Source organism: Silurus aristotelis (genome assembly GCF_946808225.1).
Source record: "Silurus aristotelis genome assembly, chromosome: 11".
Classification (NCBI taxonomy): Eukaryota; Metazoa; Chordata; class Actinopteri; order Siluriformes; family Siluridae; genus Silurus; species Silurus aristotelis.
This window is the reverse complement of record NC_139584.1, coordinates 19,401,528-19,425,791: the sequence shown is the minus strand read 5'-3', so window position 1 is coordinate 19,425,791 and position 24,264 is coordinate 19,401,528. Positions and strand designations below refer to the sequence as shown.

Sequence of the window (24,264 nt, the reverse complement as noted above, 5' to 3'; positions counted from 1 at the left end):
AAGTGAGGATTGTATTTTTAATCCAAATAAGCTTTTATTAAGATTAACATTTTATACATTTTCATTCAACAATGCAAATTCTGCAAAGAAAATCTGAGGAAAAAATTAGTTATTTTACACTGTGAGATGATCATGTTTAACATTTTTCAAAATAGCATTTGCTGCACATGAGTAGATATGATTTCCTTTATGTTACAGTTTAAAGTGAATCATTGTAAAATGGGTGATCATAAATCCAAATTTATTTTATTTAAAAATAAATAAATATCTAAAGTGTTACCTCTGGGTTTTAAGACTTGCATCACACACTGCTTATTCATGACCAGTGTTATTACTTACCCCTGGATTATTTTATTCAAGTTAAGTATGATTAAATTAAAGATTTTTTTTTTCCAGGGGTGTTAACATTTTTATTATATGTTCAGATTTATTTATAGTTTAGCATGAATAGACGCATCAGAACTTGTGTATAAATCACAATCCTGACTATTAAAAACAAATTTGCTTGAAGGTACAATTAAATAAATAAATAAAAATATTTACATGTCCATTGTTTATAATAAACAAAAATAATGATCAATAAATGACAACATTCACTAGCTAAGAGAAGTATAGTGATGAAATTACCTCTCTCACAGTGATGTTTCTGAATTCAGAAGAAAGGGAGAACACCCTGAAGAGCTCGATTTCACTAAGTGTAGGCTTTAGCAGCTGATTATAAGTCATTATGGAATCATGTGTGATGTAAAAGTGACTGGCAATGCGCCCCAGGTCTGTTACCTAGAAAAAAGATTGGTTACATGATTCAACAAAATGAACAAGAACTTAGATCAAGTAGTTGTCAGAACTTGATAATTAGACAATCCTGTGTTTGTATATTTATTTTTTTGTCTATGCATTTTCTTTGAAAACTTGTATGCACAAACCCCTCTGCAATTAAGACTCCAGTATTCCAGACATTCTGCACCATTAAATGCAACTATAAACATGTTAAAATGTTAACTAATAAAACATTTCTTTCTTTAATAAAAATATATTTTTTTACAATTTTGTAAACTTAAAATATATCTGACACAGAAACTCAAAATGCCTACATTTATCTCTGCACTTCTGTCAAATTGACAAGTGGCAAAAAATAAATAAATAAATAAATAAATATTGACACCATGGTGTTACTGTGTGTACATTAGGATAGGCAACTTCCGATGCAGTAATGCAGTGAACTGTTGGATTTCCAGGTGGCACTCAAAAAACAATGTGGGCTTTCTAGATAATTTGAGTAATTTTGAGGGCAAGGCTGGTCTGTTAGGGCACTCGGAAAGGTGGAGTTCTCATTTCTTAATATGAGCAGAATTTTAAAACAGACCTAGGAACCATGACATTCCAGAGCCAATGCTTAACCAACTGTCTGCTAACTGCACTGACCCGTTATTAATTGTCCACAATACTTAGAATTTGTCTGGTCCAACCCATACCTAAAGAAATGTTCAGAAAGTGTGTTTTAGTAACTTAATTAAGATTAAATTAGATAATAATGAATGTAGAGCAAGCACCATTGATCTAAATTTAGGACTGTTAATTATTAAATACCTTATATCTAAAGCACTGACTATAAAATAAACTATTACTGATTAGGAGTTTAATGTACTGTTAAATGTTACTGACCAAAAGGTTGGTGGTTCAAGCCCCAGTATCACCAACCTCAAAGAGTAAAGACTACAGCAAGGGCCAGAGCTTTTTCTTACTAAGCCCACTTTTATGATACAGCCTTCCAATTAATGTTTGGGACTTGGAGACAGCCTTAGTGTTTAAGTCCATGTTAAAAACATTTGTTTAGTTAAGCATTTTGTGATGCAGATGCTTAGGTAAAGAAGCATATCTGGAAAGATCATGGTTATAGAATGTTCTGGTGAACAGGGATGCTCAAATGCTGTTATAAATAAAAAACTAAATATATCTAATTGGGTATATCATGATATTTTGAAAGCTTAAAACAATTGTTTATAAATGTTACATAAACAATAAACAAAGTTGTGTTTGTATCCACGATGAAGCATGTAGTATCAATAGTTTGGCCCACTACTCACCTGGAAGCTCCCAGCCCTCTTATCATATTTGACAAGGTTGCTCTTCTCAAGTATAGTGGCAGCAGTGTGCACCAAGTCCATCCTACGCTTCTCAAGCAGGGGATCAGTGTTGCGCTCATCATGGGAAACCCCATAAAGTGTTGGGTTACGCAGCATCCGCACATACAGATAAGTATAACCCATCCAATTCACTGCATCCTGAAACAAGTAGAATGCATAAATCAAATAAATTAACCATTTCATTGCAATTCCACTAATCAGCAATCTTCCAATAATTTTTATTTTTTATGAATCACCCAAAACACTTCATGGCCTATATCTATACTACAGTGGAATGTCTGACATTAGAAAATGCTCAGACAAGTCAATTACTAATCATCTATGCGAATCCAACAATGAACAGTAGTTTCTCCACCCACCTTGCTAGTCCTCTTACAGTTCATGAGACAAAAATGACACTTTACTAAAAAAAATGGTTACAATTAACAAGGTGGGGAAACTTTACAAACACTGACTTTATTTTGTGTAAAAAAAAATTATAAAATTAAATAAGGTTAAATGTCTCTTAACAAACAACCTTAATAAATATGTTCTTCCTTCTGTTAAACAGCAGCAAGTCTTTCTTTTTATTTGTATATTATTAGGCATAGAGTATGTGGACTCAAACCAGTCCGTGTGAATGAGATTACTAAACTTAATAAAAAAAAAAACAATAAATTACTGTTATTCATTGTAATATTTTTATTGGAATCTGCTAACTATTAATTTCAACCTCAAGTAGCAAACACAGACAAACTTTAATAGCTATAAAAAGAAAAGTTAAAAACATCTCTGAATTTGTCAAAACCTGTCACGAAAAATGATTCCTTAGAATACCTTAGAATTCTGAACATTGCCTAGCACAATCTCGGCATTGAGCATGTCGGGGAGTTTGCCCAACATTTGACTTTCTATAGGCAGCTGTTGGTTGAGCAGAGACAGGTAATACTGCAGCTCTCCATGAGATGTAATCAGAATGCCCTCTCCTTTAGAGTCATATTGTGGACGGCCTGCACGCCCCAGCATCTGAAAAATGACACAAGGCAAAAGCAACCATTAAAGTGTGTGTGGAGCATGCCAAATTAGTCACATGAAATTAAATATGCACACAAACACTTCTGTCACAGTAACTGTTTCCAGTTTATGTACTAAATAACTGCTTCAGCCTCTACCAGAGCACCCAAACATTGAATACTATGCAAAGCTCTTATGCACATGCAAATAAATGCTGAAAAGCAAATATAACACTAAAATAAAAAAAATATACTAAAACAAACAGACAAAATGTTTGGGAATATTTTTTTTAGCCATTAAGCAGAGGTTTCATGTTGCCATGTGTATGGTGTACTTTAAACATTATTTACAATGAAATTATTGTCCTTCCGTTATGCAAACCTACCAAGACAAGTGCAAAATAACAGTTCAAAAATGTAATACAAAAAGCAGCAAAATTAACAACTGAACAGAGACAAATGATGATGCAAAGTTGTTATTGAGCTCTAAAAAAGTAAAAAATAGTAAAGTTTTTTTTTACATTTTAACCAGTAACAGGAAATGAGTCCCCCTAGCCCACTGATCAATTAATAAACAACTTACCTGTAAAATGTCCAGAGCTCCTAGCTCTGTCCACCTGCCTTTCTCAGGGCTGTACACCTGTGTGCCTTTGATGATGACTGTGTGTGCTGGCAAATTAACTCCCCAGGCCAGAGTAGCAGTTGACACCAGTACCTGAAATTAGAACGCAGTGTTGTATAAGCATTGAACTCCAAGCTGAATCTGACTAATTTCTGACCAGTAAATGGTAGGTAACTGAGGTTAATCCAAAATTTTATTTAAAGCAAATTAATAATTATTTAAAAATTATTTCTTTTCTAATTAAAGAGAATATTTATACAGTCATTTGACTGCAAGCCAAAGGTGTAGCCATTACAAATCATGCTTTTCTTCTAAAGAGTGCAGTAACATACTGTTACTCCGATTGCTGAAAAACACCATTTAACACCAAACAGCAATAGTTTTTCAATAGGACATAAAAGTACAGGCAATATTCACTTATATTGTTTATTCTAAGACTTTTTAAATAATCTAAAAATAAGATATAACTAAATGGGTTGTAAACCATCTCTGTAACGTTCTGAGACACGTTCAGCAATGTGAAAACCATAAAAGTCTGCAAAACTATTTAATGTTCATACCTGTATATGTCTATCAGCAAACAGATCCTCAACCAATGTTCTGTCCACTCTTGTCATGCCAGCATGGTGAATGGCAAAGCCATATGGCAACAGGTCCTTTAGCTCCAGATTCTACATAATTGATCACATCAAAAGGTGCCTTATTCAAAATAATGCATTTCATATTATATTCCACAAATCTCATTTTATCCTTCTTTTACTGGAAAGCTGACCTTGCATTGCTCTGCCTCAGTTCTTAGGACCTCTGTGGAGGCAGAACCTTCTCGGAGAAAAAGCCCCAATGTGTCTTTCTCCAGACACATGTCTCTGATTGCCCGTGCAGTCTTCCCTGTCTCCTTCCGTGAATGGACAAATACTAAGACCTGGGTTGGGAAAGTAATTTTATTTTGTTTTAAAATCACTAAAACATTATTTCACATGGGTACAATGCAATTTTGTGACAGCACTGGTTAAACTTGTAAATGACAATTACATGACTTTATAGGCACTGTACATCAATACACTCCGCTTAGACCAGAATACACTAACCTAACTAGAATTTGACAGTTTGATAACACTACCATTTAGCCCCCAGTAAACTTCTGCACTGTTTAAACACTACTACATATATTTTATTAACAAAATAAAACGAATGCTAAATAAATAAATTATCCCAAATAAGTAATATTTTGTAATCTTTTAGCCAAGTTTGAAATGTATTTAGTTGGCCTATTTTAGAATCATTTCCTTCTTAGGTAATTGCACACATCTGGGAGTTTCATGAACTTGGGAACATGTGGTTAACTGGGATGTTACTGTCACACAGTTACTGTCACTGCACTCCTTTGTTACTGTTATACTTTTGCAACTGTATACAGTAATGGCATACAATTGCTCTTCCCAGAGTCTCCCAGATGATGATGCATTTACTTTAACCCCCATCATTTAATTTTTCTTCCTAATGTAGGAAATCAACATGTATAGTTGTAATATCAGCTTTACCTGATTTTTTCCTGCATGTTCCATTATCTTCTCATAGACAATTTCATTCATGATCTGAAACCGCTTGATCGCCTTCTTCTCCGTGATTCCCACATATGTCTGTTCTAGTGGCACAGGCCGGAAACTGTTCATACACAAATTTAAACAAATATTGATCTTTCACTCAGTACACTATTTATGCAAATTTTTTATAACAGTTTTTGGTATGGTAACATAAGCTTAGTATGTATGGATTTGGATAGTCTCCTCTCATTACTCATGGAAAATCCTCTCATGCTCCATTCGATGACACTGGGAGCACATCTTCAGAGTGTCCAGGGCTACCTTTGACTACCTCAGAGTCCATATTTGATCAAAATGGTATGAAAAATTTTTTACAAAGAAACAGGTTGTTAAAGTATACTCATATCTCCCTGCTACTGCAGTGTGAAAAAATCAAGTTGCAAAAAAATCACTTAAGATGATTTGGGACAACATCACAGAAAATATGTTGATCGTTCCTAAAAAGATGACTATTTTGTCAACAAAATGAAGAATTTAATTTTTTAAAGCAAAGAGCAATGTAAACAAGGTTGGCAGAGTTAGACTAGAATCCATTCTGCTGCTACTTTCAAAAGATAAATCAAACAAAAATCAGCCATTACAGAAGCAGCTATGCAAGCACAAACCATTGCTGAGCGTGTTTAGAATTATGAGCCCATCCTTTTTTTCTCCACACTTTGTCCTTTTAATAATGTTGGAAGAGGTTGGAATATGGTTCCAGAACCTTTTTTGCAATGCAGTGGGTTGTACTTTGTGATATGGAAGTGGTAGCTCAGTGATTAAGACTTTGTACTTCTGATCAGAACGAGTTGAAATTCCAGCACCACCAATGCTGGGCCCTTGAGCAAGCCACTTAACCCTCAACTGCTCAACATTTTAAATAAGACAATTGTAAGTCACTCTGGATATGGGCATCTGCCAAAAATCCATAAATGTAAATGTCGAAATTTTTTGCTCTAATCTCTGCTTTAAACAGTAAAACATATCTTCATCCTTGCTCTATGGGGGTTGTTACTGATGTTACTGGCTGTTTTGAGTTAATGTCTTGGCTTAGCCATAAAAAGCTTTCAGGACTTTGGGTTGGTTTAACTTTAACAAAAAAAAAAAGTTAAAAAGGTGTGAAATAAGGTAATTCCATTTAACATTTCAGAATTTACACAACACACTCACCTGTTGTCAAAGTAGAACAAACCCTTGGAAGAGTCTACACGAAGACATGTGGCCACATCCTCATAATTTGGCAATGTGGCACTAAGACCAATGAGGCGCACGTCCTCCTGAGTCAGTTCCACATTTCGGATAGTTCGAGCAATAAGAGACTCCAGCACTGGACCGCGGTCATCATGAAGCAAATGGATCTCATCCTAAGGACACAAGTAAATAATTCAAGAAAATATTTAGCAGGTATATCTTCACTGTAAATATAAGCGTTTCATGATCTACTTACAATGATTATGAGGCGGACTAGCTGGGTGTACGTGCGCTCCCCTCCCTTGCGGGTAATGATGTCCCACTTCTCAGGTGTACACACGATGATCTGTGTAGCATTGATTTCCTCCTTACACAGCTGGTGATCGCCAGTCAACTCTGACACCGTGATGCCATAACTAGCCAAACGCTACAGAAACAATGCAGAAACAATGATGAAAAGTGTGTTCTATACCATGCACAAGCGAACTGCAATGTATAAAATTTTGTTTTGCTTAATGTAATAGCTTGATGTACAATGGGGGAAATAATTAATTGATTCCCTGCTGATTTTGTAAATTTACCCCATTACAAAGAAATTAGTCTGTGTAGAATTATTTTTTAATGGTAGGTTCATTTTAACAGAAATATAAAATAAAAAAATCCAGAAAATATTATATTAATATTAGATATAAATTATTTTGTATCTGATCCCTACCATCCAGCAAGACTTTTGACTCCGACACACCCTGTACATTAGTCCTTTACCTATAAGAAAGTACTCTTAATACTAACTCATTATGTGTATAAAAGACACCCGCCATCAACCTCTTCCATTCAAACCTCTCGACCACCATGGGCAAGACCAAAGAGCTGTCAAAGGACGTCAGGGACAAGATTGCAGACCTGCCCAAGACTTAAAAGGGCTACAAGTATCTTGGTGAGAAAGAGACCACTGTTTGCATGATAATTGGGGAAAAAAAAAAAAAAAAAGGAGAAAAGTGAATCAACCTCGCTGTGGCGCTCCATGCAAAATCTCACCTAATGGGGTAAGGATGATTCTGAGAAAGGTATGGGATCAGCCCAGAATTACACAAGAGGAGCTTGTTAATGATCTCAAGGGAGCTGGGATCACATTCATTCATTCATTTTCTCCCGCTTATCCGTAATTCGGGTCGCGGGGGCAGCAGTCTAAGCAGGCATACCCCGCCTTCGACTGCTGCCCAATCCTCACAGCACCGTCCCTTACGGTCCCTCCTGCAGGTGGTAAGCCCACAGGAAGGCAGCCCCACGTCACGGACCTTGATATTTCCCTCGTAAGGGACCCCCGGAGCATAGAGGGTTAAGGGCCTTGCTCAAGGGCCCAAGAGTGGCAGCATGGCGATACCGGGGCTCGAATCCCAGACCTTCCGATCGGCAACCCAGCGCCTTAACCGCTGGAGCCACCACTCCTCTTTGGCTCAACTCAGCTCGCCATGTTTGGTGGCAGGGAAATGCAGTCTGTCAAACATGGAGGAGGAAACATTCTGCTTTGGGGCCGTTTCTCCGCTAAGGGTACAAGAAGACTTGAACCACGTGAATGGGCAATGCATTGTAGAATCTTGGATGAGAACCTTCTGGCCTCAGCCAGAACACTGATGATGGGTCGTGGATGGGTCTTCCAGCATATCAATAACCAAAAACATACCTCCAAGGCAACAATCTGATAGTCTTGTTGCTCATTCCAGCCATGTGCAGGTCTACAATCCTGTCCCAGATGTCCTTTAACAGCTCTTTGGTCTTTCCAATTGTGTCATGGTGGTGGAAAGGTTTGGAAAGGTTGGTGCTGTGACATTATGTGCATCAAAGACACCAGAGTTGATATTAGGAGTACTTTCCTAAAGGGACAGGACTAATTTAGGTCTGAGGGAGTAAGAATTCTTGCTAATTTGTTACAATATCAAATAAGTATTCCATTTAATCAAATACAAATGAATTTATAATCTTACTTAACCTTATAATGATTTATATTTTGTCTCTCCCTGTTAAAATAAACCTGTCATAAAAATTCTAGACTGTTCATTTCTTTGTAAGGGGAGATCAGCAGGGGGTCAAATAAAAATTTCCCCCACTGTAAAACATTAAATCTCATTAATAAAAACCCCCAAAGGTTGAGTAAATGTTTACCAGCTACTGAGAGATCAGCGCACTCTTATTTCGGTAACCCTTTCCAGTTTCAAATGTTGCCAAATCTTGCTTCTGAACATTAACGCAAGTTGTTAAATATGACAGTTTAGTGTCAATGTACAAAAGCACTGTGATTAATGTGGCCCTGGTATTCACTTGGCCATGGCATTCATTTGTAAAATATTTTGCATGAGTATCTGAAACTATTTAGTAAGACCATTTTAGTACAACTTTTTATCACAGCATTCTAAATTCCATTATAATAGGACCCCAAGCTAATATAGATATTTTAAGTATACTATTTAAAGTGCCATTTAAGTGCCATTATGTCAGATATGTGGAAATGCTTTATACAAAACAAAAAATGAAAAGAGCTAAGAAATGCTTAGATTTATGAACCATGATCTAAGCATCATAACCACCATTTATTTAGTCCAACATATTTTTTTAAATAAAAAAAATATATATAATAATAGCAATAATACAAATCATATGTTCATATGGATAAACCAGTGCTGGGTAATTTTCAGAGATATTTGGATAATTTGAATTGTGAAATTGACAGTTTAATGACAATGTATTCTGAAGTTACAGCGTAAAACAAAAACAATTGGACAAAGAAATGTTTTTGTTGAACAAAATGTAATTTTATATTTTGAGGGCTATTTACCAGTTTTTTGCATTATTGAAACCTAGACAGCTATTGGTGAGCCACCTTTGAGAAAGAAATGTGGTTCAGGGATCGAGACCATTTGAATGTTTGGTGAAAATGTTATTAATTAAACAGGAATGGAAACAAGTAACATGGGACCAAAATAGAACTAACTACATCCCTTATTTCTCTATTTGCATAACTTCACCCTTTGCTCAACTGAAGCAGCTGAACCGATGTAAAGACAACAGAAAGCTAATCACACCAAAGAAGCAATCATACTTTAAAGTAGCTTAAGTTGTAAAAGGTAGTCCTACCTTCCCAAAGCTGCCAACCATTTCCTGTACCAGTGAACGCATTGGAGCAATATAAATGATTTTGAAGTCATCTACGTTGATTGTGCCATCCATGTTGATGTGCTTGCCAATTTCTCTGAGCATGGCCATCAGTGCAACATTAGTTTTACCAGCTCCCTGGGAAAGAGAGAACATAATTAAGCAATAATATGGTTAAAAGTCACAGGTCAAGCCAAATCACCAGATAAGGATGGGTTCACGTCTGAGTTTGGAAGGTTTTCCCCCATACCATCTCCGGGAGTTTTTTCTTGCCACTGTCACCACAGGCTTGCTCATTAGGGATAGACTTGGGGACAAACAAACTTATACATTCCAATTTCTTAACCTTTATCGCTGTAAAGCAGTTTTGGGACATTGTTAAAAGTGCTATACAAATAAAATTGGATTGAACTGAAATTACATACTGACAAAGGATTTAAAGTAAAGTGTATGTACCTTCAAACAAAATGTAGAAAGCTACATGTCATCAGTGGGACCATGGGGAAAAAGAGATTTTGACCCATTCCTTTGCCAACACAGTGTTAATTTTAAAACTATTTTAAGGGCCTTGTTGTGAATATTGAACTTCATTTCAATGTACAACTTTCTTTTGGGCTCTGGGCCATTCAAAATACCTTTACACTACTCATATGGAAACAATTGAGAAGTAAAAATTGTCCTGTTGAAAAATCCATATCCTGTCTCCCCTATCCTGGGAGATAACAGAAAACTGATTATTTAAGAATCTTTCCATGTGCATGCCTCCATTCATCTTCCATTCAATAATCTAAAAAAATCTAAAATTAATTATGACTGAACAGGCAGCACCTTTGATCTGAAGATAGGACTGTTAAATATTAGATATCTTACATTAAAAGCATTGATTATAGATTAAACTATTACTGATCAGAATTCTAATGTATTGTCTTTAATAAAAAAACATGGATTAAGCCAAACAAATATTTAGCATTAAGTGAAGCTGGTCCTCCTGGGTATAGTTGCATACACAAGCCCCATCTGAGTGGCAGAAATGGAGCAGTCACAGTTATTTATTATCTTAGTGTCACAAATTAAATACACATAATACAAATGTAATTGCAATTCCATTCATAATTATTTATAAACCCACAAATCCAGCCATTAGGGTTGCACAAACCGGTGCACTCCTAATGCTGGTCCCAAAGCCTGGATAAATTGGGAGGGTTGCGTTAGGTAGGGCATCCAGTATAAAACGTGCCAAATGATCCAGAAGGAAATGTACAGTAAGTGTGTAGTGGAGGTGAAGAGAGTTTCTGAAGCTGGAGGTTAAAGGGGTGATAATAAAGGTCATCTGTGCCTATGCTCCACAAGTGGGTTGTGAGATGGAGGAGAAGGAAAAAGTCTGGAGTGAGTTAGAAGAAGTGGTGGAGAGTGCACCTAGGAAAGAAAGATTAGTGATTGGGGCAGACATTAATGGGCATGTTAGTGAAGGGAACAGAGGTGATGAGGTGCTGATGGGTAGGTATGGCTTTAAGAAGAGGAATGTAAAAGGGCAGATGGTGGTATATTTTGCTAAAAAAAAATTAAATTGGAGTGGTAAACATATTTTAAGAAGAAAAAGGAGCACTGGGTGACAAGAGCGGAGGAAGGTGCACACAGGTGGACAATATTCTATGCAGGAGATTGGAGACTGTAAGGTGTTGGCAGGGGATAGTGTAGGTAGACAGCATCGGATGGTGGTCTGGAAAATGGCTTTGGAGGTGAAGAAGAAGATGGAGATTAAGGACAAAGAAAAAATAAGATGGTGGAAACTAAAGGAGGAAGACTGTATTGTGAGATTCAGGGAGATGTGCAGACCTGCAGTAACTACAGGGGAATAAAGTTGATCAGTCACACCATTAAGTTATGGGAAAAAGTAGTGGAAGTCAGGCTGAGAGGAGAGGTGACCATCTGTGAACAACAGTATGGTTTCATGCCGAAGAAGAACACTACAGGCGCAATATTGGCTTTGGGAATGTTCATGGCGAAGTATAGAGAAGATCAGAAGGAGGTGCATTGTGTGTTTGTGGATCAAGAGAAAGCGTACGACAGGGTGCTGAGAGAGGAGAAGTCGGGTGTGGCAGAGAAGTATGTGGCATGTATGTGGTGGTGCAGGACATGTATGAGGACAGGGTGACAGCAGTGAACTGTGTAGTAGGAACGAAAACTGGTTCAAGGTGGACGTGGGATTGCATCAAGGATCGGCTCTGAGCCCTTTCCTTTCATGGACAGGTTGACGGACTAGGGAGTACTTTCCTAAAGGGACAGGACTAATTTAGGTCTGAGGGAGTTAGAATTCTTGCCAATTTGTTATAATATCAAATACTTATTTCACTCAATCAAATACAAATGAAATTATAACCTTACTTTAATGTTTTTTTTTTTATGGATTTGTTTTATATTCTGTCTCTCCCTGTTAAAATAAACCTGGCATAAAAAGTATAGACTGTTAATTTCTTTGTAAGGGGAAAACAGTAGGGGGTCAAATAATTTCCCCCAGTGTAAAACATTATTAAGAAATCTCATATTAATAATAATAATAAAAAAAAAACCAAAAGGTTGAGTAAAGGTTTACCAGCTACTGAGAGATCAGCGCACTCTTATTTCAGTAACCCTTTCAAGTTTCAAATGTTGCTAAATCGTGCTTCTGAATATTAACGCAAGTTAAATATGACAGTTTAGTGTCATATGTACAAAAGCACTGTAATACATGAGCTCACATTATGTTCAACAACTTGAACATGACATTCATTTGTAGAATATGTTGCATGAGTAACAAACAATTTTGTAAGACCATTTAAGTACAACGTTTTATCACAGCACTCTAAATTCCATTATAACAGGCCCCCAAGCTAACATGGGTGGAAATAGTTCTCTTTAAGTATACTATTTAAAGTGCCATTAAGTCAGATATATGGAAATGTTTTATACAAAACAAGAAATGAGAAGAGCTAAGAAATGCTTAGTTATTTTTTTGCCTTTTCAGTCTTCTGTAGTACTTTTCCCTGGTCTTTAGCTATGTTGCCTATGTACAGTAGGATACCCCATTTTACATGGAGTGTAGCTTTCGATACCCAAACATCCTTTTCACACACACTCATTATCCTCCCTAAAATTAGTTTTAGCCACAGTCAGTCTTCTTCTTTCTTTCCTGTTCACTGTGCTGTCGGTCTTATTGCTATAATGCAGGCAGTAGAGTTAGGATTATTAAAGAGAAATCATAGTTGGCCATGATATAGAATATGACACCGAAATATACACCTAAAATCTTCTAGCATGATAATTAAGAACATTTAAACTTACGGTGGGAGCGCACAGCAACAAATTTCCATCAGTCTCCATGGTGGTCTTAAACAATTTACTTTGGATGCGGTTTAAAGTTTTGAACCCCTCAAATGCTGCTTGGGAGTACTTTGGCATCTTCTCAATGGCCACAAGAACCTGAAGATCAATCACATTAAAATATTAAACACAAGATTAAAAAAAAAAAAAAAAAAGGAAAAGCACCCATTGTTTTATATGTGTATAATACACAAAATAGTGCATAACCCAAAAGCTATTTGTTACTTTTTTAAATACTAAAATCACAAGCCCTTCTGCTTTGTTGTTCTTCCAATGTAATAGTTTCTTTGCCACAATTCAACCATGAAGACCTGACTCGCACAGTCTCCGCAAAACAGTGAATGTTTAAATATGTCTCCCTCTTGATGTCCGAGAATCATTTATGTAAATCAGTGATGTCTGACTAATAAACGTTTTCTCTACAGCAGAGGTTGCTCTTGGTCTTCCTTCTCTGGGACAGTCCTAATGAGACTGATTTACATAAATGATTCTCGGACATCAAGAGGGAGACATATTTAAACATTCACTGTTTTGCGGAGACTGTGCGAGTCAGGCCTTCATGGTTGAATTGTGGCAAAGAAACTATTACATTGGAAGAACAAGCAGAAGGGCTTGTGATTTTAGTATTTCATCAGTGTTTGATAATTTTTGTGATTGCACATGGGAATACATTCAAAGTTCTTGAAATTGAAATTTTTTACTGATAATTTCTTAAAGTAATTATGGACTTTTTTCTCTTTACTTAACTAAGTGTTTCCTGGATATGGATTTGTACAGTATTTGCAGTAGCACTAATATGTTATATAATATCGACTCTGTATTGACCATTTACTCTGCACAAGACAATTGATGATGTAAAGCACATTAGGAAGGCAAGAAATGTCACAAATTAACCCTTGACAAGGCACAGCTTTGAATTAAACCATTCCAGGTGACTACCTCATGAATCTGATGAAAGAATGCCAATGATTTTGCCAAGCGGTCATCAAGGCAAAATGTAGTTACTTTTAACATTTTTAAATATTAAACATTCTGGATTGTTTAACGCCTTTGTTTACTACATAATTCCACTGAAAAACACTGAAGGAGAAGGTGTGTCCAAACTTTTGTATGGTACTGTACCCACCCACCAAGACACACATTCATTTGCTAAATACTGCGGACATAATAAATAACCTAAATCTATTTAATAAACTCACCTCATCATCAGAGAAAGGCTTAGGTTTAAGTGCAGGCACATGAACTTCCTCATAACCTTTTCTCTGTTTGCGAAAGGAACCATCAGGCAGCTGGCATCGCTTGTTGGCCATAAAGTGACTGCCCTGGGTAAAGGCAAGGTCCTCTAGATCTAGCAGATGCCGAGCCGACATTGTCTGCAGAAAGAAGAGGACAATTTCAGAATACAAACATTTTAGCTGGCAAGTAAAAAATAAATAAATTCATTTGAAAGAAAAAAAAAAAAAAAAAAAAAAAAAAAAAAAAAAAAAAAAAAAAAAGCACATTATGGGTTTAAAGAAAAAAAAAAAAAAAAACCAGATAAACACTAGTTTTAAATTACCCGTCCATGTTCAATGTCCATTGACTCCAGATCACTGTCTACTCGAGACTTCCTAACTCTTTCTCTTCGTGATCTCTCCTCCTACACGGGGGAAAAAGAAAAAATAAATAAATAAATAACATTTTCTTTTACCACTGCAATAAAAACAAATGGGAAAAAGGGTCTAGACATTTAGGTTGAAATTTCAGTGCGCAAAAAAAGTTATTTAGTCGGGGGCAAACGCTCCTGCCATTACGCTTATTTCCACACCTGCAAAACCAAGTTTAATGGTGATAGACAATGAAGTAATTAAGTCACTCACTCGAATGATGTCTTCTTTTTCAGTCTCCTGCAACTGATAAAGAACTTTGGACAAATCCTGATCTGCTTCCATTTTGCTTCTAATCTTCTCCTTCTCCAAGTCACTCTGAGCACTTGCCAACATGGTACAGTATAGAACTGCAAAAGAAAAAAGATAAATGAACCATTGTGGAAAGAGCAGTCCAATTTTTAAATAACCTATCATCAGTCTGCTTACTCATGCGTCTGTGCTGGCGTAGGACTTTGATGAAGTCAAAGGTATTAAAACCCAGCAAAAGTACCAACTGATTTTCACATTCTCTATCATCGCCGGCAGTCTAAATACAGAAAAAGACATGGGTATGCAGATCATTATTTGTTACACTGCAATATGAATTTCAGGACCAGAGCAGCAGTCCTAAAAGTTATTCAATAAAACAAGTTAACTGTTAAAAGAAGGGAAGAAAATTTTGAAGGTTCTTTCACCTTGAGAATCTCCAGGACTTCATCAGCTTTCTTCTGAGAAACAATAGCATCATCATAGAAACGACTAAGCTGTCGCTGAAGCCAAAAAGCATCAATATCTCTTGGATGAAGGTCTTTCTTTTTATTCGTCATCACATCTGCACTTCCAAGCTAGAGATAAAAGATAAAACAATTAAATCAATAAAATTGCAAGTAGGTGTGGATAATGCAGTCATTTACTGCAAAAGGCCACCTTCCATCTGGACTACAACACGACCACAGTGAGAATAAGTTTCTCTAATTATTCAAGTGCTGTCAATACTGTCCAACCTCTCATATTAAGAAAGAAAATGGAAAGCATGTGGAAGGTAAAATCAAAGGCTGTATACAGAAAGGAGATGAGCAGATTCTCCTTTTTAAAGAACTTCAGGTACTTTAATGTTATGGATCTTCTACCACCTACTACTTGACCTACACATCAAACAGCAAAGCTCCTATAGCAGGAGAACTACAGGATTTATTTTTTTCCAACAGCAATCATGCTGGTCAACACTGCACTGAGCTAGTCTTAGGATTCGCTCATTGAGCAACAGCTGAACTTGACCAACATCCAGTATTTAAAACCATTTGCACTGCCACATTAATACTATGCACTGGTCTGCTGCTACACTGCTTGCAGTGACCACTGTGATAATGTTTGCACTGGACAGTCAGTTTAATTCACCTCAAGCCTGCTAATGTATCAGCAATGTTCACACAAAACAATATGCTGATTTCCAACAGCATAGCTGTTTCTTCTTCACATGCATATACTTCTTTATATAATGAATAAACTGATCTACTTTTGCAGTGTTTGATCTATAATGTAAATTGCCTTTGCATACTTTATACTGTCTGTGCTGCTGTAATATATAACATTCCCTCTGGGATAAATAAAGTAATCTATCTATCACAGCAGCCTGCAACCACTAGTCAGAATATTAAGCTGCATGAACATAGTCATTATTCAACTCAAACATTTGGAAAAATGTATACATATCAATGACATAAAATCAGGAGAAGAAATTTTTCATAATGTAAAAATTATATTTTTCTACAATTGATATGATCACTGCACTAAAAAAAGGCTACAGTTGGCTTAATTACTTACATTAGCAGTCAGTGTACAGCCCACATCTGCTTCCTCACCATCACTGCCATCAGAGCTTTCATCACGCACTTCTCCAAACTGGTCTTCGTCACCTTGCTAAATATACACAACTCTTAAGCCAAAGTTTTGCATACACATTGGCTAAAAATATCCTAAATGAATTTTACATATTTTATGTAATTATTAATTTTTCAGCCTTATTTCCATAAGAATATTTCCAATAAGAGCAAAGATATTTATTTCAGATTTTCAGTTATGTAAAATTTATACTTTTTTTCACATCTAGTTTGTTAAATATATAAAGCCTCATTTAACAAACTAGATGTGAAAAGAAAAAAACATTACAAAGAAAAAAAGTCAAATACAAAGGAAAAAAGTCATCAAGTATTATTACAACTAGAATTTAATGTGTCATGGCAGGAACTCATGAATTTAGAATTCAGTTGCACAGTATTGTATCATTTCATCACAGAATTTATCTGGCTAGAAGATACAGGCCAGAAAGATTCCATAGTTGGGGACCATTTCAAACATAAAAAAAAATAAAGAAAACACCACACATTACTGTTGTCGTTTTTTTTTTAAGTAATTAGGGGTCCAAGCTCACAGTGCAGAAACCCTATTGTAATTCCTATTGTAATTGTAAGTCTTCTGGTATTACTGCGTGTGTGAATGAGGATTATGTGCTCATTATTTTCTGATGCTCATTTCTAAGTTTCTTTGACTAACCCCTAACGCTGTTGCCAAGAAACTTGCCCATTGAGCTTCGATCCAATTGGCCTCCATTAGCCTTGTGTACTAGGTGATCAAAATTCATTGGCCAATGGTGGCCATGTTTTTTGAGATGCACAAAGGTTAACTCATGCTTTTGGTTTTTATGACAAATTTATGAGTACTTTAGAATTTACTTACACAGCTCTCACTGTGGTTCTGTGAGAGCTGATCTAATAACCATGAGAGCTTATAATTAAGTATTGGCTAAGTAGAGTATACAGGGTGGATTGCCAGACAGGGCGATATTTAATGCCCGAGATGGGAGCACATAAGTTTCCATCATTATACTCAATAACAGCAAACTATTAAAATTATGAATGTTTACTCTGTTCCAGAGTTTTTTTATTATTATTATTATTATTATTATTTAGACTGCAGACACGCGTCAATTGTTTTAAAAATTACACTTGAGATAAACAATGTAAATGCCTCAAAGAAAAGCACAGTAACAAAAAAATGTATATTGAAAGTCATTGTTTATTTAAAATTGTCTACAACTTAACAACAGTTTTAATGAACTGAAGAAAAAGGCATCATTATCATCATCATGTCATATTGTCATTGAAATCAAATAGCACCAAAATAGCACAAACTCACCTCCTCATCAGATTCAAATTGCACATTTACTCCATATGTTTCATCTATGTTGTCATCTGTATTAGGAGAAGAATGATAAGGTTTAAGTATTTAGAATACTAAAAGTCATTTTAAGCATTTTAAACATTCCACATGAAAGTAACAAAAGACAAAGCAAATAAAATGTCAAAATTCAAAACAAAGCTATCACAAACAATTGACCAAATAAATCAAAGCGATAATATAAACTAATTATATTATCGCTTTGTATATTATTAATTACATTTAATGGGAAAAAGCCCTGCATGGGAACTCTTTAATGGTCTTATTATATTAGGTGAGTCATTTCTTTACCGTGTTATCATTTATATGTGGGAATGCAAAAACAATGGAAACAGAGCCCCCGATAATTTAAAGGCTTGTTAACTATCCTGTGGACCATGTACAGTGCTGTGAAATAATATTTCCCTCTTCCAATTTTTTTTTCCTCGCATATTAAAATATTAAATATTAGACTTAAACGATTAAGATCATCTAACATTAAAATTACAGATAATTTTAATATTACATGAAGATAACCAGAGTAAATATAAAAGTTTTTAAATTATCATTTAATTGTTTTCGATTATCGTTATCGCTTTTTTTTATTAAGAGAAAGAAAAAAAAAAAGCAAATGCAGACATGTTTAAACAGCTATTATAACAGCTATGCCAAAAAGCATGCAAGACTGATCTTTAAAAACCAAAACACACACTCTAGGTGTCTCTGTGTGTTAATATGTGATTTACCCATATTTTGGAGCTCCTTGTCTCCGCCATAGTCTGAGATCTTTTTCCCCAGGTTGACCAGGACATGATACCGTGTGTCATCTGCAGGGCCAAGCAGCTGCTCAACCTCTCTCCGCCTTTCCTTGTCTCTCATCTTGTCATTCTTTAATACAGCCAAGACTTCATCAGCAGCCCCACACAGGATGTCTCTTGGCTGAAAAAGGAAAAGGTAAGTTAAAATGCAATCTCTATACTAAAACTATTGCTTATGCTAATAAAACAGGTATAGTGAAACTGTTGTCTCAACAAAAAATTAAAAACTTAGCAAGTGATCTATTAAATCACGAGTTATTACCTGATCTCCAAGAGCAGCCTGGATAAAGCTCAAAAGGATTTCATACGTTTCTCTGGTCTCTTTGGTCTTGGGCTTGTAAACAATACCAACCATATCATCAATGCCCTCAGACAGGAGAGTGAATCCTTTCATTTTATTGATGTCATGTCTGTCCTCATCACGCTTTCTTCTCCTACATAACACACCATATACATTCACTTCTCACCATATACATATACACATGCATGTACAGTATAGAAAAGCATAGTCTAGATGGACTCTTGTGTAAACACTTAATTAGTGAAAATAGCGCCCCTCTGATGAAGTTCTATAACAGTACCGAAAAAAAGTAGTAACAAAACATACTTTGCCCTCCTTTCCTCCAACATCTGGGGCTTTGTTCTCTGACTTTTATCTCCCATTTTTGTTCCCTCCAGTTTTCCAACCAGTGACAAAACCTCGCCGGTCGGTTCATCTCTCCGTGTGCGGTCAATCAGAGAGCGATCCGCTTGCAGCACCAAGTTTGAGTTCTACAGAACCAACACAGAACAGACAACACAACTGCAACACGCAGAACTGCACGAGGTTTCATGAATCGTCTCTAACTACAAAAAATTAATGGCCTAAAAGAATCACGATAAAGATAAATAAGAAGTAAATTGTCTCATACTTACTGCTTTATATTCGTACTGCAAGCTACGCGCTGTAACATCCGCCATGATTTAATTTAATCCTGGCTACTTCTCAAAACCACAAGCTAACAAAAAGACAGACCGGTATTTGTAATATCTTTTACAGAATTTCTTTGTAAAAATAAAAAAAAGAAGCACAAATATAAAAAAGAAATGGTAGAGTCGAGCCACAGGCTAATTATACTATATCAAATCTCTATATTTTGACTACTTAGCTTTTGCAAGACAATAAAGCACATTACAGGTACAACGCGCGCAATACGACATGGCTCGTATGTAGAGTACAGCCTTCCTGCTTCCAGTACTTCCTGCTACTTCCTAAACTGTGTAATTAAATACTGCCCCCATGTGGCTTGGAGGCGTAGCAAAAGAGTATTTTGGTGTTTTATAACGAACCGCTATATTTCCTATAATGTTGAAGGAAAACCAAAAATCAAGTATTAGTAAATATATATAAACAAACCAAAAGAACAAATAAATACCTAATTAATGAAATGCAGTAATCTAAATTCTAAATAAAAAATAAATGCATTAATAAATGCATTTACGTTTACATTATTTGGGCTGTTTACATTTATTTATTTATTTATTTATGCATTTCCACATTTCTTTCTTTCTTTCTTTCTTTCTTTCTTTCTTTCTTTCTTTCTTTCTTTCTTTCTTTCTTTCTTTCTTTCTTTTTTTCTTTCTTTCTTTGTGAATATATTGAGAAGGTCAGGTAATAAAGTAATATGCTATCCTTCTATTAACTGCATTTATGTTTCCACCAGATAAAAATATGACTTTGTCAACACAGGACTACAAAATGATGTGAATGAATGTCAACATCTTATCACAGCAACCTCATGGATTCTTAGGCTGTTCATGTGGAACTATTCTTAGCTGCAGCAACTGGCCTTCAGAGAACTCACTCTAGAAGTAGGGCATCAGAATAAATCAGGGAGGTCCAGAGGGCGGAAGAGTACAGGGCCACTGTTATGTCAAGCACAATATAGTTCAACACACACACACACACACACACACACACACACACACACACACACACACACACACACACACACACACGGGTATGATAAGATAAGATATGATAACATAACTAAAATCATGAGCATGTGAGAGTGCGGGGACTAAACTACCATAAACTTGATCTCTCCAGATCCACTCTTTGACCTTAAAAAAAAATCTATTCACAAAAGGCTTGACTCTCCTTGTTGTAGGTATTATTCAGGTAAAAAACAAATAGCCTTCAATTGTGATTAAGAATCTAGTACTCAATCAGGCTGTGATGAAGGAAAGAGACACCCCAATGATCATTTCAGATGTCCTCACTATCCAATCTAGGGTCTTGCAATCTGAGACAGTGATGCAGCTGCTCAGGATGCTCTCTATATTCTGTAGAACTTGGTGAGGATGAGTAGTGGAAGCTCAGATTCAATGTGTACCGTACCAACAGCATATGGTTAAAATAACAATAAGAGCCAATTGACTTGAGCTATAAGCCACTTCGCTTAGCTAATTTATGTATTCCTATGTTACTGATGGCATTTTTATCTGCCAGCATGCCTAACCAGTTAAAAGAAGGTTAACATAGCTGTCTTGTGTCACTAGAAACTGGTTGCTTCTGTCTGGATTGCTCAGTCAACTAATTCTGCATTAGATTGAGGTTTGAACAGTATACCTTATAATATACAGTCACAGAAATGCAGAAGTAAATAAATAAACAATTGTCTATATAAAAAAATCACAGAAACAGCCCAAATAGTGGAAATGTGGCAATAAATTAAAGGCATTAATTTAATTATGCCCAATTAATTGACCATAATATATATTTCTCTATGTATTTATTTATTTATCCAATGATTTGTTTGTGTTTATACCTAAGTAAATCTTTGTCTTTCATAATATTGCAGTTGCATGCAGCCAGTAACTTCTTACAGAGGTTCTTTCTGTTTTGAGCTTAAGAAAAGAGATTTGAGAGTTGAGCTCGTTTCTGTTTCATATATTTTCACAAACTCTGTGTAAATGCATACAAAGATGTGAGCCCTAGTGAATTGCTTATGCACATATACAGACATTTTTTCCTCTTGTTATAATTTTAGTCCTTTGTTATAAAGGATTTTATTAAAAGTTATATGTATCTGCCTTATCATTTTATTGCTGTTACAAGTTGCTAAACTATTCAAAACTAATTTTTTAGAAACATTTCAGTCATTGTTTATTATTACTTTAAATTATATGATTTATTTTTTGTCACTAATTTAATAAATATATATATATAAAAAAAAAAAACAATATCAATATTAAAATCTTTTCTTAAATGTTACTGTTTTAAATATAATTAGTTTTATCATTTATAATAACTAATAATTATATATAATTATTATTAATATAATGATTATATTATATCATTATATTATTATTACATAAATAATATTTTCATTTGATATTTAGTCTAATAAAATCACTCTGTACTATTTAAGAGAGGTAAAATGCAGGGCAAGCAAAGCAGTGGTAAAACCTCAAATTTGACTAATTTGAGTATATCCAAAATTTTTTTTGCAGGATTTAGGGCTTTGTGTGAAAGTGAATTTTGTATTTATCAAATGTAGAGAATATGTTGCTGAAATTACCAAAACAAACATATTCAAAAATATATTAATGAGAAAAGCATGTTTTATGTCATTTTTCACTGTTGTATGCAAAATATTACTAAACTTTAGATAACAAGATGCCAAGTAAAGGCATTTAAATGTCAGGTGAACTGCCACACCACAAAATCTGAAGGTGGGTAATCATGCAAATGCATTATTTGCCCACAGTTTATTAAAATTACTGGAGACTTCTCTGCCATGGTATAAATGTAAGACAGGTTAAGCTTTGCACTTTGCAGAACAAGATATAAAGCTTTAGAATGATTCACATTATTGTGGGTCCAAGCAAATAGAATAATATAATAACTCATTCTACTTACAAAATCTTCGAAACAAGTGACTAAAATAAAGGCAGCCACTGAGGTAATGTAATCATTTTTCATATAAAATATTTTTGTATAAGAATAAAATTATAAATACTACTGATTATGAATTGTTTTTAAGAGTTTTTGGTCATTTGTATTATTTTAAAAACATATTTTACTTATCCAACAGGTGCCTACACATCAGGCATGTTGAGCACAGTGGAGCAGATTGGAATCTGGCTTTTAACTGGCTTTCTAGCCATTCTTACAATCTTTTTCAATATTTATATCATACTGGTTAACCAGCGAAACTGCAGAAAGAACCACTTACATCTATGCCCAGGTGATACTATTATGACTGGAATATCCATTGCTAGTATTGGTCATCAAGTCCTCTCTTACTTGTGGATGACAATGGTTCAGGTGGACATAGAGTGTATATATGACACTGTGGAATCCATTCTATTAGTGTTAGTTTTTTCCCTGAAGTTCTCAATAATGTGGACCACTGCCTTCCTTACCTTCTTTTATAGCACCAAGCTGGTAATAAAGCCTATCCACTGCTATACACGCATTCAGGATGCTATTCTAAAGCATGTTCTCACTGTGGTGATTGTAATTTTTGTGTGTAGCTTTACCAATTGTGTACCACTTTTAACTATTATGACAGCTCACAACAGTAGTATAGAAACCACAGATTGTGGTACAATCGTACCAGAAGGGGCTGCTGGACTTGGCTACATTATTTATCTTGTAGTTAGTGCAGACATTGTTCCAGGAATATTGATGATTAAATGCAGCATCTCCATATCATATCACCTGTCTATCCATCTACGCCACATGAAGGAAAGCACAAATGGAGCCCATGCACCCAAGCTGGGTACACAGATGAGGGTGATCAGGATGAACCTTACCTTGGTGGCTGTGTTTCTTTGTTTTCTAGTTGTAGATCTTTATACTCAGTCCAGTGTAGTATTAAAAGGTGAAAACACAATAGGTTTATCCATTCTCTTTTCCACACTTTACACTACAGTCAGTGGATTTGTACTAATCTATGGAAAGAAGAGCTTCTGGAAAGAGTTTCTTTACTGGTATAACCTGTTTTTAGATGAGTACTCTTGTTTAAGCTACATGAAAGTACCAGAGAGTAAGACTGTAACGCACACTGCTTCCAAGCACTAATTGAAATGTAACACTATATCTTTAGCACTGTATCCGGGTTGTGTAGCGTGGTCTTATTTAGTAATTAAGAAGCAAACTCAGTGTCATGGAATTCCCAATATGTACATGTTTGTGCTATAATTTGCAGATTTTTGCATAATAAACATTTATTGAGTACATGTTGCAGATATTAGTCTTTGCATAGTTCAGTTGATTGCAATATGGTAAAACTTGGTTTGAGGATACCAAGGATCGATGTTTTTATTTGTTACATAATGAGTGATATATCCTAATTATAAGCAGAAATATGTATTGCAGAATAAAACAAGATGCATTTAAACTAAAAACCAGGACTTACATGTATCTTGATGTAGCTGCAGGTTAATTTGCTATAGATGGAGATTAGAGATTTAGAAAACGACAAGCTAAACACATGTATATAAAAATCAACAAACACATCAGAATCTGAATAATTTATTGATCCATTAAGAATTTGTTTGGTTGCAG

The 24,264-nt window shown here is 35.3% G+C and overlaps 2 protein-coding genes across 2 annotated transcripts in view; one reads left to right on the top strand and one right to left on the bottom strand.

Annotated features, from left to right (window-relative positions):
* snrnp200 (small nuclear ribonucleoprotein 200 (U5)) overlaps positions 1-19,968 on the bottom strand; it is a 43,507-nt gene extending 23,539 nt beyond the window's left edge. Inside the window, exons 1-22 of the mRNA XM_083554335.1 lie at positions 19,623-19,968; positions 19,315-19,478; positions 18,970-19,141; positions 18,636-18,828; positions 17,869-17,924; positions 16,498-16,593; positions 15,369-15,518; positions 15,121-15,220; positions 14,905-15,041; positions 14,604-14,684; positions 14,245-14,418; positions 13,007-13,144; positions 9,668-9,823; positions 6,792-6,962; positions 6,515-6,708; positions 5,303-5,426; positions 4,534-4,683; positions 4,322-4,432; positions 3,723-3,854; positions 2,964-3,152; positions 2,088-2,285; positions 628-780 (exon numbers count right to left, since the gene is read on the bottom strand). Coding sequence (XP_083410461.1) covers positions 628-780; positions 2,088-2,285; positions 2,964-3,152; positions 3,723-3,854; positions 4,322-4,432; positions 4,534-4,683; positions 5,303-5,426; positions 6,515-6,708; positions 6,792-6,962; positions 9,668-9,823; positions 13,007-13,144; positions 14,245-14,418; positions 14,604-14,684; positions 14,905-15,041; positions 15,121-15,220; positions 15,369-15,518; positions 16,498-16,593; positions 17,869-17,924; positions 18,636-18,828; positions 18,970-19,141; positions 19,315-19,478; positions 19,623-19,667 — 3,084 coding nt within the window. The 5' untranslated portion in view covers positions 19,668-19,968. The remainder of the gene's footprint in view (positions 1-627; positions 781-2,087; positions 2,286-2,963; positions 3,153-3,722; positions 3,855-4,321; positions 4,433-4,533; positions 4,684-5,302; positions 5,427-6,514; positions 6,709-6,791; positions 6,963-9,667; positions 9,824-13,006; positions 13,145-14,244; positions 14,419-14,603; positions 14,685-14,904; positions 15,042-15,120; positions 15,221-15,368; positions 15,519-16,497; positions 16,594-17,868; positions 17,925-18,635; positions 18,829-18,969; positions 19,142-19,314; positions 19,479-19,622) is intronic.
* A 2,579-nt stretch (positions 19,969-22,547) lies between these two features.
* tas2r202 (taste receptor, type 2, member 202) lies at positions 22,548-23,926 on the top strand. The gene is made up of 2 exons (XM_083555281.1): positions 22,548-22,654; positions 22,787-23,926. The coding sequence occupies exon 2, from the start codon at positions 22,804-22,806 to the stop codon at positions 23,776-23,778; it is 975 nt and encodes a 324-aa protein (XP_083411407.1). The 5' UTR covers positions 22,548-22,654; positions 22,787-22,803; the 3' UTR covers positions 23,779-23,926.
* Positions 23,927-24,264: the final 338 nt, after the last annotated feature.